The sequence below is a fragment of the Bos taurus genome, chromosome 16, assembly GCF_002263795.3.
Source record: "Bos taurus isolate L1 Dominette 01449 registration number 42190680 breed Hereford chromosome 16, ARS-UCD2.0, whole genome shotgun sequence".
NCBI classification, from domain to species: Eukaryota; Metazoa; Chordata; class Mammalia; order Artiodactyla; family Bovidae; genus Bos; species Bos taurus.
In genome coordinates, this window is record NC_037343.1 from 29356360 (window position 1) to 29373196 (window position 16837).

Here is a 16837-nt window from a genome sequence, read left to right on the forward strand (position 1 = left end):
TCAACATAATATAGATGTGTTTTGTTTGGCAAGGGTGTTAGGTGTGTTTCCACAGTTGTTGCCATAAATCAGGGCTTTCCAGGCGAAGGGATCCCCTGCACCAGGGTTAGTGGGGGGTGGTCACCGAGACGACCAGGCTGCAGCTCACCATGTTCAAGGGAGCAGCAGCTCTCAGTGCCTGTGACCCACTGGCCCTTGTCCCTAGGGAGTCACTAACCCAAAGCAGCAAGCTGTCAGATTGGCCCAGCCACTTGGAGCTGTTTCCTGGTGTCCTGGGCACCACAGTGGCTGCCCCGACCCGAGCAGGAATGGAATCACCACCAGTCCAATTGGAATCCAGCGCCCACTCAGACGGAGTTCAGCTCCAGACGAGCAGAGTATGATCATCTCCTGGGCAAGGATCCTGGGGTTCACAGCAAAAAATTAAGCTGAAGAGGAAAAGAAGAGCTTGGCGTTCCCGTGGGTTGCTGACCATGACCTCGACAGTGTCAGTGAAGCCTGACTTTGTCTGAGATGAGCACTGTGCTGTGCTTAGTTGCTCCGTTGTGTGCGACTCTTTGCAACCCCATGGGCTGTAGGCTCCCCTGTCCATTCTCTAAGTAAGAATACTGAAGTGGGTTGCTGTGCCCTCCTCCAGGGTATCTTCCCACCCCAGGGATTAAACCCAGATCTCCTGCATTGCAAGCTGAGTCTTGACCATCTGAGCTACCAGGGAAGTCCAAGATGAGCACAAAATACTGCCATCCTGGACAACTGTTTCTATTTCTATGATGGTCTGTACCTTTCTTCAGGAACACCACAGATTGTCAGAGCAGCTGAGTGAGGTGTAGTTTCTCCACAGCTATGGTTCTGGGAAGGCCTTGCATTCATGGACTGCTGACAATCTGATGGGTTCTATGGACCCACTGCCCAGAAAAAAGTGCACTGGGCCTCACCTTCCTTCCCATCCACTTCCCAGGGATTGACATGCACTCGACCACCATTCTTGACCCCTTTGGTCCTTGCTGGTAGAGCCCACTTCCCTCTGAACAGGCTGAAAACACCAGATGTTCTGGGTCTAACTTCCCTCACAGCTGTGTCCCAGCCCTAGCCAGTGAGACCAGGTCTACTAGGAGTAATGGAGAGAAGTCTGTCTTGGGACTTCTCTGGTGGTACAGTGGATAAGAATTTGCCTGCTAATGCAGGGGACACAGGTTTGATCCTTCGTCCAGGAAGATTCCACATGCTATGGGGCAACTATGCCATGCGCCACAACTACTGAGCTTGCACGCCTAGAGCCCATGCTCTATAACAAGAGAAGCTACCAAAGGGAGAATCCAGCACACCTAAACCAAGAGAGCAGCCCCCACTCATTGAAACCAGAGAAAGCCCGGGAGCAGCAAAAAAGACCCAGCACAGAAGTAAACCAATATATAAAAAAGTGAAAAATCTTTTTGGTAAAAAGAGAAGGATGAGGGGACAACTCTCTCCTCCTTTGGATGTTGATGCTCGGAGTCCAGCTGCCACTCTGTCACCATCAAGAGAAATAGAGAGCTGAATTAAGCAATCCTGCCACTGTCCACTTCTGGACAGTTTAGTTCAGTTCAGTCGCTCAGTCGTGTTCAACTCTTTGAGACCCCATGGACCGCAGCACGCCAGGCCTCCCTGTCCATCACCAACTCCCAGAGTTTACCCAAACTCATGTCCACTGAGTTGGTGATGCCTTCCAACCATTTTATCCTCTGTCGTCCCCTTCTCCTGCCCTCAATCTTTCCCAGCATCAGGGTCTCTTCAAATGAGTCAACTCTTTGCATCAGGTGGCCAAAGTATTGGAATTTCAGCTTCAACATCAGTCCTTCCAATGAACACCCAGGACTGATCTCCTCCTCTAGGATGGACTGGTTCGATCTCCTTGCAGTCCAAGGGACTCTCAAGAGTCTTCTCCAACACCATGGTTAAAAAGCATCAGTTCTTCGGCGCTCAGCTTTCTTTATAGTCCAACTCTCACATCCATACATGACTACTGGAAAAACCATAGCCTTGACTAGATGGACCTTTCTTGACAACGTAATGTCTGTTTTTTAATATGCTGTCTAGGTTGGTCATAACTTTCTTCCAAGGAGTAAGCGTCTTTTAATTTCATGGCTGCAATCACCATCTGTAGTGATTTGGAGCCCAAAAAAATAAAGTCAGCCACTGTTTCCACTGTTTCCCCATCTATTTGGCATGAAGTGATGGGACCGGAGAGATGACATATATTATTATTGTTGGAACTGCTTTCCTGTTCTTTTTTTTAGTTTTTTTTTTTTTTTTTAATGTGGACCATTTTTAAAGTCTTTATTGAATTTGTTACAATATTGCTTCTGTTCTATGTATTAGTTTTTTTTTTTTTTTTGTCTAAAAGGCATCTTAGCTCCCTGACCAGGGATTGAACCCATGGCCCCTGCATTGGAAGGCAAAGTCTTAACCAATGGACCGCCAGGGAAGTTCCTGCTTTCCTTTTCTTACCTCTGAAAGCAGCTGCTGACTCAATGGATTCCCTGATGACCATCCAGCACCTTCTAAGAGTTCACAGACCCAGCGTTGGAAGCTGTGAACTAGAGCCTGGTCTCCTCATTCTAGCAATTGTCTTCTCGGGTCCTCAACTATCAGCTCACAGAAAGGCAAAGGCAGGCTACGTCAGGGGTCTCCAAGCCATACTGGGCTGTCTTAACTCTCTGAGATAATTTGTATGCAAAGCAGTCTTCATATATGGGGGATGATGTGTAAGAAATATCATGCTGGAAAACACAGGTTCTCAACCTGCTCAATTCCAATCTGTGGTGGGAACTTGGACAGTCTCACCTCTCCAAGACCGAGTTTCCACATCTGCCACTTCACGCTACCTTGTCTTAAGGGACTGTATATGTGTGCATGCTAAGTTGCTTGTCACATCTGACTCTTTGTGATGCCATGGACTGCAGCCCGCCAGACTTCCCTGTCCATTAGATTTTCCTGGCAAGAATACTGGAGTGCGTTGCCATGCCCTCCTCCAGAGGACCTTCCTTACCCAGGGATCAAATCCAAGTCTCTTACGTCTCCTGCGTTGGCAAGCGGGTTCTTTACTAGCACCACCCGGGAAGCCCATTCTTATTTACATCTGTGGTTAATTTCTTCCTGATCACAGTCCTTTCACAGCATCAAAAATACAGCCCATCAACCAGAAGTGGTTCAGGAGATGAACTGGGAAGCTAAGACTCTCTTCTTGTGTTCTGACAAAGGCAGCATCGAGGGGTAGGTGTGCCCCAGATACTGAGGCCCGGCCACCTGCCCATCGCTGGGGGAGCAGGGCAGGAGCCCGCAGCACCGTCTGCTTCTCACCCCCTTCCATCCTCAGTCTCCTGGCTAGTTCCCACCACACCGCAGGCTTGACTGCCCGCTGGTTTTTTTACAGTTTGGGCTCTTGTTGGTTTAGAGAAACAAAATACTTCAAAAATTGTATTTCTGGAATGCCTGTAAAGCACGAGCAGACACAGATCACAACAGCTCAAAGCTTTGCTACTGGCTCCAAACCAAAGTCGCACACTGGCTTATTCAAATCTAAACAGCCCAGCCTGGTCTCTGGGTGAGCACCACATGGCTAAAATTAGACTGGCCATCTGCTGAGACAGCAGCTGGGCTATTCTGAGCCCCAGGAGGCCTGGCTGGAAGCAGGGCTGGGCCTGGGGGGAGCACTGTTGGAGCGTCCGTCCCTTTACAGTTAAGGGGGTGACAGGGAGGGGCAGAGAATGAAGGCACACTGAGGGGAGGCCAGTGTCAAGGTGAGGTTTCCCAGGAGATTGAAAATGTGGGCATAAGGTCACCTTTATAACTCTGGGCTTTTCTTCCTGATGCCTGGGTGGGGAAGATCCTCTGGAGAAGGGAATGGCAACCCACTCCACTTTCCTGCCTGGAGAATTCCATGGACAGAGAAGCCTGGAGAGCTACTGTCCATGGGATCACAAAGAGTTAGACACGACTTTGTGACTCACACTTTCACGTTTCTTTCACTTCCTCCTGACTGTCCAATGGCTCCCAGCAAGCATAGGATTTATTCCTTAGTCTTGTTCCTTGGTTTCTCCTTTTTTTCTTTTTTTTGGTCACACTTCATGGCATGAAAAACTTTCCCACCTGGAATCAAACCCATGCCTCCCTATAGTGGAAGGGTGGAGTCTTAACCACTGGACCACTAGGGAAGCCTGTTTCTTTTTTTTTTAAACTGGAGCTTCCTGTTTCAACTCACACCCCAGCCAAAGGTATCTGTTAGGATTTCAACAATAATGGCTGAAGTTTACTGAGGGCATACCAAGGTCAGGAACCATGCCAAGTACTTTATAGGAATTAGCACACACACTCTCAGAGCAACTCAGAGGTTGGTACCAACAGATTTCAGGCATTCAGAATGGCTAGATTTTTCCTTTTTTTGACATTCTCCTTTTAAAATTTACTGCTGCACTGTGTCTTGGCTGCTGCGCACGGGCCCTCCTTCTGCGCATGGACCCTCCTTCTCCAGTCGGGGAGAGCAGGGGCTACTCTCTAGTCGTAGTGCACTGGCTTTTCATGGCGGTGGCTTCTCTTGTTGCGGAGCACGGGCTCTTGGTGTGTAAGCTTCAGTAGTTGTGGCTCACAGGTTTAGTTGTCCTGTGGCATGCAGACACGGACTGAACCCGTGTCTCCTGCATTGGTGGGTGGATTCTTTACCACTGAGCCACCAGTAAAGCCCTGATTCATCTTTCTGCAGTCAAGAGAAAAAGCCCTGATTGAAAGGACTCAGATGACCCTGGGAAGTCAGGGGTTCTCTCCTTTGGGCCCTGAACCTTGCTTCCCCCAAGCTGAACCCACCACCAGTTCTCAGGCAACAGCATCCCTGAGTTCAGGATCTACCGAATTATGCATGGGAGCTTGGGGGTACACAAATGTAACCTTACTAACACCTGCCTGTGTTGTGCTTAGTCGCTCAGTTGTGTCTGACTCTTCGTGACCCCATGGACTGTAGCCCACCAGGCTCCTCTGTCCATGGGGATTCTCCAGGCAAGAATACTAGAGTGGGTTGCCACGCCCTCTTCCAGGGGATCTTCCCAACCCAGGGATCGAACCTGGGTCTCCCACATTACAGGTGGATTTTTTTACCATCTGAGCCACCAGGAAAGCCCAAGAATACTGGAGTGGGTAGCCTATCCCTTTTCCAGGGACCTTCCTGACACAGGAATTGAACTGGGGTCTCCTGCATTGCAAGCAGATTCTTCACCAGCTGAGCTACCAGGAAAGCCCCACATTGACATTTATAGACACTTTATAAACAATTTTACATTTATAGCCCTTCTAACCCATCATCTCACATCCTAGGCTCAGGCCACTCAGGCCAGTTGTCTACAGCCCCGTACTTGGTTATTTCAGTTATTTATGCTCGGGTCATAAAACCACAATTGTTACCTATAGCTTCTTCTTTCCTACTTCTTCTGTCCTCAGTCTGAACCTTAGCTGATGTTTTTGACCTGGTGAAGTGCCCAAACTATCGTTCCTGAGGGTCAGGTCCCCAACAGCCCCACCACTGTAACAGGCTGCGGACTTCCACTGACCGCAGCTCCGCTCCCCACCCCACCCCCGTCCAACTACGCCATGGACAAGGTGATGCTGAGAAGCCCCCGGGCTGCAGACTGTCCTTCCACCTCCAAGGTCCAGCGTCCCAATCTCCCACTGGGTAATGTCACATTAGCCAGTAGAGTAACCCCTTTCTCTGCCTGTGGAGATGGTGGTTTTTAGAGCCCTAAAGTGGCAGCCTTATCTTCCAAGTCGGTGGAACCACTGTCGTGGCCCCTAGGGAAGCATGTCTCCCTCAGGCCTTGGACTTCCAAACCAGCAGAGCTCCAGGGGAAGTCACACGTGGCAAGAGTCAGGAGCTATGCCCACTCTAGCCCTTGCTTCTAGCACCACAGGCTGGTATCTGATCTAAAACATATTCTGGGGGACTTCCCTGGAAGTCCAGTGGTTAAGACTATGCTTCTAATGCAGGGGGCGAGGGTTTGACCCCACCAAGGAACTAAGATCTCACAGGCCCTGTGGTGCAGCCTCACCCTGTTTGGCACACTGGCTCAGCTTTAGGACCCATTCCACCTTCAATGAGGCCACATCTGGGTGAATGGACACGTGGCAAACCCAGTTGACTTACGGGCACGAGCCCATTGCTGCAAGGTGAGACCCCCTGCCCAGAAAGGCACAGTGGTGGAACAGGGCTAATGCCCAGGTGTCCCCATCTCCAGCCCTGTCCACCAGTCAGCAACATCTTACCTGAGGAAAATGTTTGCAGGCCGTTATCTTTTTATTTTCCAAAATGAGTCTCCAAAAATGTACCTGCTTATAACCTAGATCCTGGCCTGGCTTTGCTGTCCTAAGCCAGAGAAATGCAAATAGGACCTGCCTGATGATCTTTCAGGCAAAGGTTACTGGGCAGAAGTGAGGCAGGTGGTGGGATGTTGGTCATCACTACTCTGGACCCCACAAAACCAGCTATAAGCTCCCAGGGAGCCACAATACGAAAAGCCTTACTTAGAACACCATTCCTTTAAAAAAACAACTCCCAGTATTTGGGGAATTGAAGAGGAAGTGATGCTACTTTGGAAATATGAAATCCTTAAAGTAGCTGGGTGACAAGGAGAGTAATTAAAACCAGCCCAGCAGATTGGAGATAAACCTATCCCTGATATTCAGATCCTCATGGAGAGAAGACACAAAGTGTGTGGAGCAGGTCAAAGGGCTTTCAGCGTGAACACTGAACACAGAACACACTCTGCATGGCCAAGCTGCCACTGGGCTTAACTCAGGGGACCCTAAAAGCACAGTGTTTGGGGGTTTACCCCAGTGCGAAACTCCAGTCATCACATCACTATAGCAGCTTCACAGGAGTGCTCTCACAGGGTTGTTCGAGGTGCTGTTCTCAGCCTCCAAAAGAGGGCAGCAAGAGAGAACTGCCAATGCAAACCCTGTTGGTTAACACATTGGAGTGATGGGTGGTGCTTCTGCTTAGAACATTTAAACCACGGGCATGCGCCACACTGTGTGAACAGTGTGGACTGAAACGTGAGCCAAATGCTGTCTCTGGCAGCTGCGGCCGTCCAAGGGCATTTCCAGGCAAAGGCAGGAGGGCAGGCAGCTCCCAGCAGAGGCCCAGGGCTGCACCTTGGCTCACCAGGCACCCTGTGCTTCTGTATGATTTACAATTTTAAACTAACTATACACATTTTAGCTGCTAACCTCAATTTTTGTAAAGTGAAGGAAGAAAATAAAAAAATGAATATTGAAACATAACATGGCAGGTTCCCTCTTTTAGCAAGAAAGTATGGAATCAGAATCTCTTTTAAAGAAAGAAATCACTTCTGATTATAGAAAACCCATTAAGCAATCACTCCAATCTAAAAATACTCTGTTTAATCAGGTACTGTGGTGCAGGGAGGGGTGGGGGCTGGTAATTGCCCTTCTCTGTGCTGATAAAAAAAAATGGTGAAGAGTACAGAATATTCAGGATCTAGGGAGCCTGAGAGCATTACTGAGTGGCCAGCTAACCAGGAGAGGGGCCTCAGGTTGATTTTGCTAAGGATTTTCATCAAAAGTTAAGGACACCAAACAAAAGATAAAGAAGCTGGTTTGCCTGTTTCTGAAATATGACACCCTAACTTGGGTTTTGTGTGGCCCTTAAATTTTATTAACTGCAGAAAGCCACAAATATGGCTACCAAGACACACAGTCACAGTTCATAACTGCACCTGCTGCTATCATCACTTCAATGTAACAACTCAGAGAAAATGTGTTTTTCTTCTGTCCTGTCTGGAATGAAGTCTGCTCTTTGTTCCTCTGACCCAGAACACCTGTGTGTCTGGGGCTGCAACAGCAGCTCATTCTGAGGCCTTCTCTTACCTGTGACTCCACCTTCTAGCCCTCACTTCCCGTTCTCCTTCTGTAGAAGGTTTAATAAAGTGTCACAAGATACCATTCTGGCTTTCAGGGAACTTAAATGTAAATATTTAATAAGCACTATGCTCCAATATACAGCAGTGGCAGGAGGCAATGTAGTATATGTAAGATACACTCCACAGAAAGGAACTGCACACTGACACGGGTTTATCACCGCCAACTATCTGATAAACTGAAGAGAAAGAAGCATGGTCTCCTATGCTTGGCTTTCTGTTACTCAGACGGGGCTTTCCTACTGGCCACTGCTGTATGTTGCCTGGCACATTCTGGGGTTTCATGGATACGGGTGCAAACAATCCCCCTACAGTCTCTGTGGACCTTGCACTGTGAAGATGAACAGATCCGCAGTCAGAAGGAGACCAAACACACATAACGACAGAAGCCATTTCCATTTTAATCCAGAATTACTATTAGCCCTTTGGTATTTTGGTGATGCTAGTCTTAATTTAGAAGACAAAATTGCTCAGAGGAAAACAGAATTTTAAATGCAATCTAAAACTACTACGTATTCCGAGAGCTTCCACGTTCACGAGTTTCTAGAAAAGGAAAGTGCCTTTTGTTTCTCAGTATGAGAAATTGTTAAAGCTCCTCCCTGTGGTCTCCCAACACTTCTCACCAAAAAACAAGAGGCTGAAAGGGTGACAACAAATACAAAGTGAAAAAAAAAAAAAGGAAATTTAAATAGTATGAAATTAGTTTTTATTTTGACCTCAAAATAAACACTTAACATTTTTCCAAAACTAAAGATGAATACTTAAAAACAAGGGTAGAAGATTATTTTTTTCCTTCCCTGGGGAAACCAGTAAGGCAGATGTTCTAATGTGGCCTGCGAGGCTCTTTCATTGGACTAATCTAGACACAGGTAAGACCCTCCCCAGCTTCTCCTCTATTGTCAGTTGCACCTACCAGGGTTATGGCTGGCAGGAGAAAAACCCCGAAACCACCCCCCACCCGCTCCCCCGCCCAACACAATCAAGGGATTTGAAAAGCTGGGAAAATCGCTGAAACATGTGACCAAGTGTTCATATAAAATCCCTTCTAAGGAGACTGAGTGAAGCTACTATGCCTCAGCAACTCAGCTGAGGTTTCTGCCTGGCCAGTCAGTGCAAAGCACGCCAGTCACCAGCCTGCGCACCTCACAGCTCACCACAGGGATGTCTTAAAGTTGAACTTCAGCTTCAGCAGGTACTTCAGGTGGACCTGAGCAATGTCGTAGACGATGTACCTGGAGGGGAAGTGTGTCAAGGTACAAACGCTTCCACAAAGGAGGGCATGCTTGCTGCCCATAAGCTGGCCTACGGCCACACGCCACAAACCCTCCCAGGTCGGGGGCTGGGTCTCTCATCCTGACCGGGGAGACCACTGAGGGGAACTGTTCCCCGTGAGACACACCACGGGACAGTCTTGAGCCAGCCCGCCCCTGGGTGAACTGGCTGCATTTAAGTGACTTCACAGCCCCAGACCGTTGCTTGAGGCATGCATAGCACACTCGTAAAAGGATACTCGTTATACAGCAGACAGGTGTCATTAACACCAGATGAAATCCCTGTCCCGAGAGGCACCTCCACACCATCCACAGTAATACTAGCCGATGGGTCAGGGGTAGTTTTGCCTAAACCTGCAGGACAGAAGGCAGACGGGATACGATTTGTGGAAACATGCCGAAAACGGTCCAGAGAGATGAGATCTGTATATACATTTAAAAGACATACGAAACCCAATACTGTGTCCTCTTTCCAGACATACAGCTGTAGGTATACAGCAAGTTCCAGCCTAACTGATTTTCATCAGCATAGTAGTACCCCCACCCTGCTTTCCGTTAAGTAGAATTCCAAAGCCCTCGCTTCACCTAGGCAGAAGGAAGTCCTAAATCATTACGGGCTATGAGCTATAGCAATTCAAGAAGCTCTAGGTACCACTATGCCACCAGAAGGCCCTCAATACTGAAGCGAGGAGTCAGGTTAGAACCCAAAGTCAGTGCACCTGGTAATTAGCAGCGGGAACCAGAACTCTTCTATGGCATTTGTAAAACCAGGGTCATTTGTGGCCAGAGTCAAACATTTTTAAAAAAAAAAAAGAACTTGTAACAGCTAGCCACAGAAACTATGACTTCGGGGGAAACAAAGCCCCCTCCCTGTGCCGTCCTAGGTACCTGCAGCAGCAGCTTCCGAAACACATTACCTTTGACACTGTGCTTGCCCTTGGGTAACTTGCTGATATGCGAAGCATGTTTCAGTTCATACCTATAAGAGAAGGTAGTTTCAGAAGAGCCTCTAAAGTCACTGGGCTCTCAGACCAACAGTACAAACAGCAAAGCAAGGCCACAGAAGCTGCTGAGACCACCACTCAGAGAGCCCAGTCCACGTTCCCTGCTAGGAGCTCCCCCCTCTGCTCTGGTTCTAGACATGGAAGGTGCAGCCCCCTTTGAACAGCTGGTGCCAACGATCACTGCCAGAAGGCTGCTTCCAGGAAAGGGCCCGATTAGAGCTATGGTGTAGCTGCCATTGTGGAACTTTGTCCAGTCCAGGACCCTGAGACCCCTCCTGGTCTATTACATAACCCTGCTCTCTTTGGATTATGGTCGATAAGGCCAAGGTGGACAACCAATCCAAGCTAGGCCAATCAGATTTTCTCTGCAAGGAATCTGCAACTGGGATTAAGATTCCAATTCAACCTGAGTTGGTCTCAGAAAGGAAATCTAAAAATCAGTAGGGGGACAGGGGCAATGAAGTGACCACCCTCTGTGCTTCCCAGTCCACAGGAAGAACAGAACTGCCAGTACCTGAGGCCTGGCTGTCTTCCTGTCTTGGTTTTGTGAAGCATTTCTGTGCCTCCCTCATTCACTTAACTTGCATTGGTGTCTGACACCCACCGCCGAACTGGTGGGTCCTATAACTGTGGTGGGGAATTTCCAGGATCACACCTATCCAGGGGAAGCTCCTTCCTGCAGCTCACCCCATCCACCCCCATCAAGTGCCACCAGCCCCAGAGCTGGGGTTACTCACATGTTTCCAAGGGCAACTTCTCCCAACAGGATCAAGCCTATTGGGTCTCCCTGGGACGTGTGGCAGTAGTTGGCACTCTTGGAGACCATGTCGGCGAAATAGATTCCCTTACCAAACATGTAGCCCGTCTAGAGAGATGGAAAAGGGACAGTTGAAAACCTTCTAATGGGAGCGCTGTGAGCCAGGTGCCAAGAAAACAGCCCTGACAGGTTACTAGCAGCCCCCACAGAGGGTAGAGGCTTGTGCTCAGGAGCAGGTTGTTCAGATCCCAGCTCCACCTGCTGCCTAGGGGCTGTGAGAAGTCACTGGGATCTCTTTGGACCTCACTTTCTTCGCTGAACTGGGGAAAAGAACCCTATGGGGCTGCTGTGAAAATTAAATGAGCTACTAACGGCTTCTTAGACCAGGGTGTGGCACATGTGAACACCCGGTAAACACAACTATACTTTTTATTCCTTTAAGGGAAAATGGAGTTAAGAGACATTAGAGTGTTTGCTGCTGCACGGCACAGTGGACTCTGCCACACTAACAAGTCCGGTCATTAAGCTCCTTGCTTTCTACAACTACAGAACAAGGGGCCTGGCAGACCCTTCTTAAGTTCCTGCCTGTGGGTCACGTCTATAATTGAGCAGCAGACTCTACCAAGGCAGACTGGAGGTCCCCAGCTGGGAGGTGGGAGAGGTAGGTTGAAACTCAGCCTGGCCCGTGGCCAAAGTCTGTGCTCTCTGCCAGTCAACACCCAATTATCATTCACAGCAGGGTCTGCAAAACATTTCACTTCCTCTGTTCCAGAAATTGTGTGCAGCTTGGTAGTAAGGTCAGGAAAGGGCCGTGCGGCAACGCTCACCTTAACCACCATGGTTGTGCCTTCATCTTTAAACAAGGCTGTGTGGTCACAGAGGCACACAGAGGCTTCCCACACAAGTACCCACAGGGCTCAAGTGGAGATGGCTGCAGAGATGGGCAGAGTCCACCCCTCTCCTGCTATGGCTCCCGGGCCAGGCACGTACCACAGGTGCTTCAGGTGGGGCTATCCGGAGACCCTGGGACAGGATGCCCGCGAAGTTGGTGGTCCTGGACCCGTGCCACAGCAGCCTCCGGTTATGCAGCTGCTTAAACGGCTTGTAACGCTGGCTTTCCCCTTCGCGCTCTATCTTGAAGATCTGGTCGGAGTTATTACATAAAGGAGACAGGTGGAAGGAGCCACAGGTTACTGTGGGGGAACTGGAAGATCCGAAGAGACACAGGAACAGAGCTGAGACACGTGAGGCCTTCTGCAGTACGTAAGGTGTTCCAATCGGGCTGGGATGCACCGACAGACACTCAAGGTCTCGTCCAGTAGGGACCAGCAGCTGAATGCATACTGCGTGCAGCAGAGGCACACCTGAGGCACTTTATTTTGGATCTCTCATAATAGTTCTGATTCCAAAACTAGGCGAGAACTAGGTTTTTGGAATGGTAGGTAGGAAATGTCCTTTAAAACAGAATAAAAAGCCAACCCCAAACCACAAGACTATGGACTTTTGTGTCCCACAAACAACTGTGTCACTTCCTCTGGTTATTTAAAGCAAAGCCAACTGCTCTTTTCTACCCAGCCCAGGTCGGAGGAATGGGCAGGGAAGAGCTGACAGGACACAAAGGGGGCAGAGGGAGGAGAGAGCCTTACGTCGACGACTTCTAAGTCGTACGCGTTGTGTGTGGTCGCGTGAGTGTTCTTCACATACTTCCTAATGATCTCGGCTTCTTCGGAATCTTTGTCCACAACCTAGAAATAAAGCATCCTGGAATCAGAGCAAGGAGAGCCACACAGAGGCAGGGAGAACAACAATAGGCTCAGTTGACGCACAAGTAATACATGGCTCACGTGGAGCCCGGGTGGGAGAGAGCCAGCCTGTGTTCCAGGCCCCCCATCTCCTCGGGCATCACCTGTTTGCATGATCCCAGCCTCCCTCCTGCCTTAGAACCCTATGCTTTGGGCCATCACGAAAGCTAGGAACATGGGGCTCACTGGGAGCAGGGAACCTCTACAATGAGGAGCTAGCTGGCTCTCAGGTAATAGTCCCCTTAACCATAACTTAAGCAGGAGATCCTGGGTTCAATCCTTGGATCGGGAAGATCCCCTGGAGAAGGGAATGACAATCCACTCTAGTATTCTTGCCTGGAGAATTCCATGGACAGAGGAGCCTGGCGGGCTACAGTTCATGGGGTCACCAAGAGTTGGAAATGACTTTGCTTGCGTGTACTGAACTGAACCATGACTTAAAGCCCCAGGGCCAGGAGACACCCTGCAGCCAAGACCTGCAACCAAAAGCAGTGAGGATACGACAGACTCTAGGGCTTTTGACGACGGTGATGGGTGCTCCATTTGAATCCTCAGGGACAGCACATCGTGGCTCAGAGCAAATGTGCACTAAATAACCGTCAGATAATGGAATCTCTGCCTAAATCAATGAGTGTGTGATGGGACTTATATTTTCAGTCTAATCCAAAGTTCAGAGAATGCAGAAATTCTAGTTCTCCTCATTGCTTCTTAATTAAATGGCTTCACAATCATTAACGGAGACATTAACAAACTCCTTCATGAAGAACTAGGCTGTTTGGTATCCTACTGGCATACACCCACACACCACACAAAACCTATACTTTGTCCTAAGGATGGAGCAAAGGCTCTTTTTAGTTATGTAAACACAGGACACCAGGCTGAACAGATCCCAGTGTACTTGAACTTCCTCACACTGCAGGGCAGGACATGGGCTGTGAAATGAGGCACATGTGAGATGTGAGACCAGGCTCAAAGCCAGGGCAAGCCTGCAGCTAAGGCAAAAATTTCTCCGGTTGGCCAAGGCAGGGTGATTTCTGCCCAAGCCTCCAACAGACTCAAGTTCAAGAACTGTGCGCACCAACACAGCCACTCTGACCCCAGAGGACATGCATCTAGGCACCGCAGCTTTATTACGGCTGCCATCAGCGCTTGCCTTCACTTGGAAGCCTGCCTCGCAAACAAGGTGCTTCTTTACAGGTGAAGGCTCTGAGGTTCTCAGAGGACCAGAAGCAGAAACACCGAGGAACCTTATCAGGATGGTCAATCCTTGGACCCCAGCAATCTGTTTTAACAAGCTCTCTAGGAGATCCCGATGCATGTTTAAGTTTGGGGACCACTGTTCTTGGGACAGAGGGTCTGATGCTTCAGAAAGGGCAGGCCCTGTTACCTTAATGTCAGTTTTGAGCTTCTCATAGTTGACATCAATGGGGTCCTTGCTGCTGTCATCAGAACCACCCCTGAGTAGACTGTAGGCCACCTCAATATCCAGCAGGTTGTCTAGCATTTCCACCTTGGCCTGGAGGAAAGGAAAACCTAGAGCTAAGTACAAGGCGAGGGAGAAACTCACCCAGAACCCAGACAATGTCTAACACAGTGACAAGGTCCCTCCCAGGTGTCCAGGGACAGCCTGTTCTCTGTTCACAGGGTACACGCCTAAGGATTTCTGGAATGCTAAGGAGGCTCGCTCTCCAGGGCAGAAGAGGCAGCAACCACATGGCTGTGTGTGTGGGGTTTCTCTCCCACACACTGGTGACAGGTGGAGACCTCTCACTGGCTGCCTAATGAAGGAGAAAGGGAAAGCAGAGACAAAGATGCTCCCCGCCTCTCCTATAGTTCTTTTCCCCCAGACTGATGTGGTTCAGCAAGGGCAGGAAAACCCAACTGTTCTACCCATGGTCAGGCTCCTGATATGGGGAGATACCCTACTTTGAAATGAGAGCCCAGCAGTGGGCCTGGCCACCGCCCTCGGGGATCACAACACAGAGGGGCAGTGATGAGGGAGTGACACCCAGCCCTGCACAGCCCAGACCAGTGGCTCCTCCTGGGCCGCGGTGCTACCTGCACGCTGTTTGCGTTGTTCAGCAGCGGGGGCTTCTTCATCCCGAAGTCGTGGGGGATCAGGGTGTAGAAGCGGTTGGAGAGATCCAGGATGTGAGAGTCACTGCTGCCCTGGGACAGTGCCTTTGGGGGGAGGGAACAGAGGGAACAGAGGCACCGCTGAGCTCCCAGCACTTTGCCGGACTCTCTCCTCTGGAAGCCGGGTGCTGCCGCCAAGTCTGTGTGGCCAGGCCAGGAAACCACCTTCTGCAACGCCTGTCAGCTGGGCAGCGGCAGGATCCCATCCTCAAACCGGGTGGCTCTGGACACATGGGCTTCCCGTACACGACTTCACGTGTACAGACAGTTGTGCATTTATATACCCATAAACCCTGCACCGCTATGCAAAATACCCACTGGGGCATGTTGATGGTGGGCACACTGGCTGTTGCTACAGAAGTCTTTCAACTTTCTGCGTGTTTGAAAAGATTTCACAACAAACTGTCGGGGACTTCTGTGGTGGTCCAGTGGTTAAGAATCTGCTTTCTAATGGAGGTAACGTGAGTTCAATCCACGTTCGGGGAACTAAGATCCCACATGCCATGGGGCAACTAAGCCCGAGCATCACCAACTACGGTGAAGCCTGTGCACTGCCACAAAGAACCCACAGGTCACAACTAAGACCTGATACAACAACAACAAAAAAAAACAACACTCCTTGAGGGGGAGAAAAAAAGACCCTTTGCTATAAAATTCAATCCGGCCGCCTAGGCCACTGACCTTCATCTTTAAGGCAGGGGCGGGGTGGGGTGGGCCAGGGCCAGCACAGAAAGGTGAGCCCCTCCCCAGGCCGCACTGCTAGTCAGTGCTCCACGCAGAAGGTGCTCAGTAAACGCACAAAGAAACGGAGGAGCTGGACCCCTAGTCAGTGCACGCTCGGCAGACACCCTCGGTGCCTACAGGAGGGTAAAGGGGCAACGAGTCAGCACCTGAAGCCCTAGGTTGGCTTCTCACGGTGACTCGGGCTTGTCCTCGTTGTAAACCTCTGCCTGTGCTGCAGGCTGCTCTGTGCAACAGGCAAAGGACACCACCCCAGCCCCTCCGCCTGGACATTCTGGAATGGGAAAGAGCTCAGGCTGAGCAGGCTTTCAGGTCTCTGGCATTGGGTAACAAGGAAAGAGGTCAACTGATCAGGACTGGCTGTAACCGGATTTAACCGCTACATTTCAGGGCCTCCTCTCCAGCATCAGCTAAAGTCCCCTGCCCTGGTCCGACTTCAGCGTCCTGTGTGGTTTTCTTCTTTCATGTGCCATCCCCAAACACAAGTGGAACCCTCCAGGGCAGAGGCTGGAAGACACTGGGGACGGGGGACCTTGGGAGATGCTCAGCCAAGTGGACGTGGAATGAACATGAGCAAGAGCAAAGCGATATTTAACTGCGTGATGATGCTACTTGATGATTTCCTAGTAACTGCCAAATAAACTCAGCCTCTCTTAAGGACACACAGAATAAAATCAGAACGTTTTTATGAGGCAGGAGAATGAAATTCCTCATCAGGCATAAAGTGTTTACTTCATATCTGACAACTGAAAACACTGCTAATTCATTAGGATTGTGATCACCTTACTTTGTTTGTCATACTTGATGAACTGAAAACCATCTAAATCAGCAGGAATCAGTATGTCTATTTTCTTAACCTTGAGTAAATGTACTGCTGCATTCCCCACCAGAGGACGACAGGCAGCCCAGGAGATGCCCCTGCCCCCAGCATGGGGCAGCTGGAGGAGAGGCTGGCGTCTTACCTGCTGGACCTCACTGAGGATGGAGTATGCAGCCTGGATCTGCCTTTTGCTCAGCTTCCCCAAGGGCATCTTCTGAAGGTCAATCTGAGGAGACAGGGGGATTTTTTCCCTTTGAAAGCTGGGCACTGTCCGGCGTGATGATGGGAGAGCCGGACTGAACGTCACCCCAGGCCTTCTGGGCTCCAAAAGAAGCAGACACAGTCTGT

At 49.8% G+C, this 16837-nt stretch overlaps 1 protein-coding gene across 2 annotated transcripts in view; it reads right to left on the reverse strand.

The window, feature by feature from the left end:
- Positions 1–8641: 8641 nt before the first annotated feature.
- The window catches only part of PARP1 (poly(ADP-ribose) polymerase 1), a 41453-nt gene continuing 33257 nt past the window's right edge, over positions 8642–16837 (reverse strand). Inside the window, exons 15-23 of one of the 2 annotated variants that reach the window (XM_005216796.5) lie at positions 16632–16715; positions 14851–14973; positions 14180–14308; positions 12637–12735; positions 11981–12133; positions 10971–11098; positions 10147–10208; positions 9469–9583; positions 8642–9190 (exon numbers count right to left, since the gene is read on the reverse strand). In XM_005216796.5, the coding sequence (XP_005216853.1) occupies positions 9109–9190; positions 9469–9583; positions 10147–10208; positions 10971–11098; positions 11981–12133; positions 12637–12735; positions 14180–14308; positions 14851–14973; positions 16632–16715 (975 nt within the window). In that variant the 3' untranslated portion in view covers positions 8642–9108. 2 annotated transcript variants of the gene reach the window in all.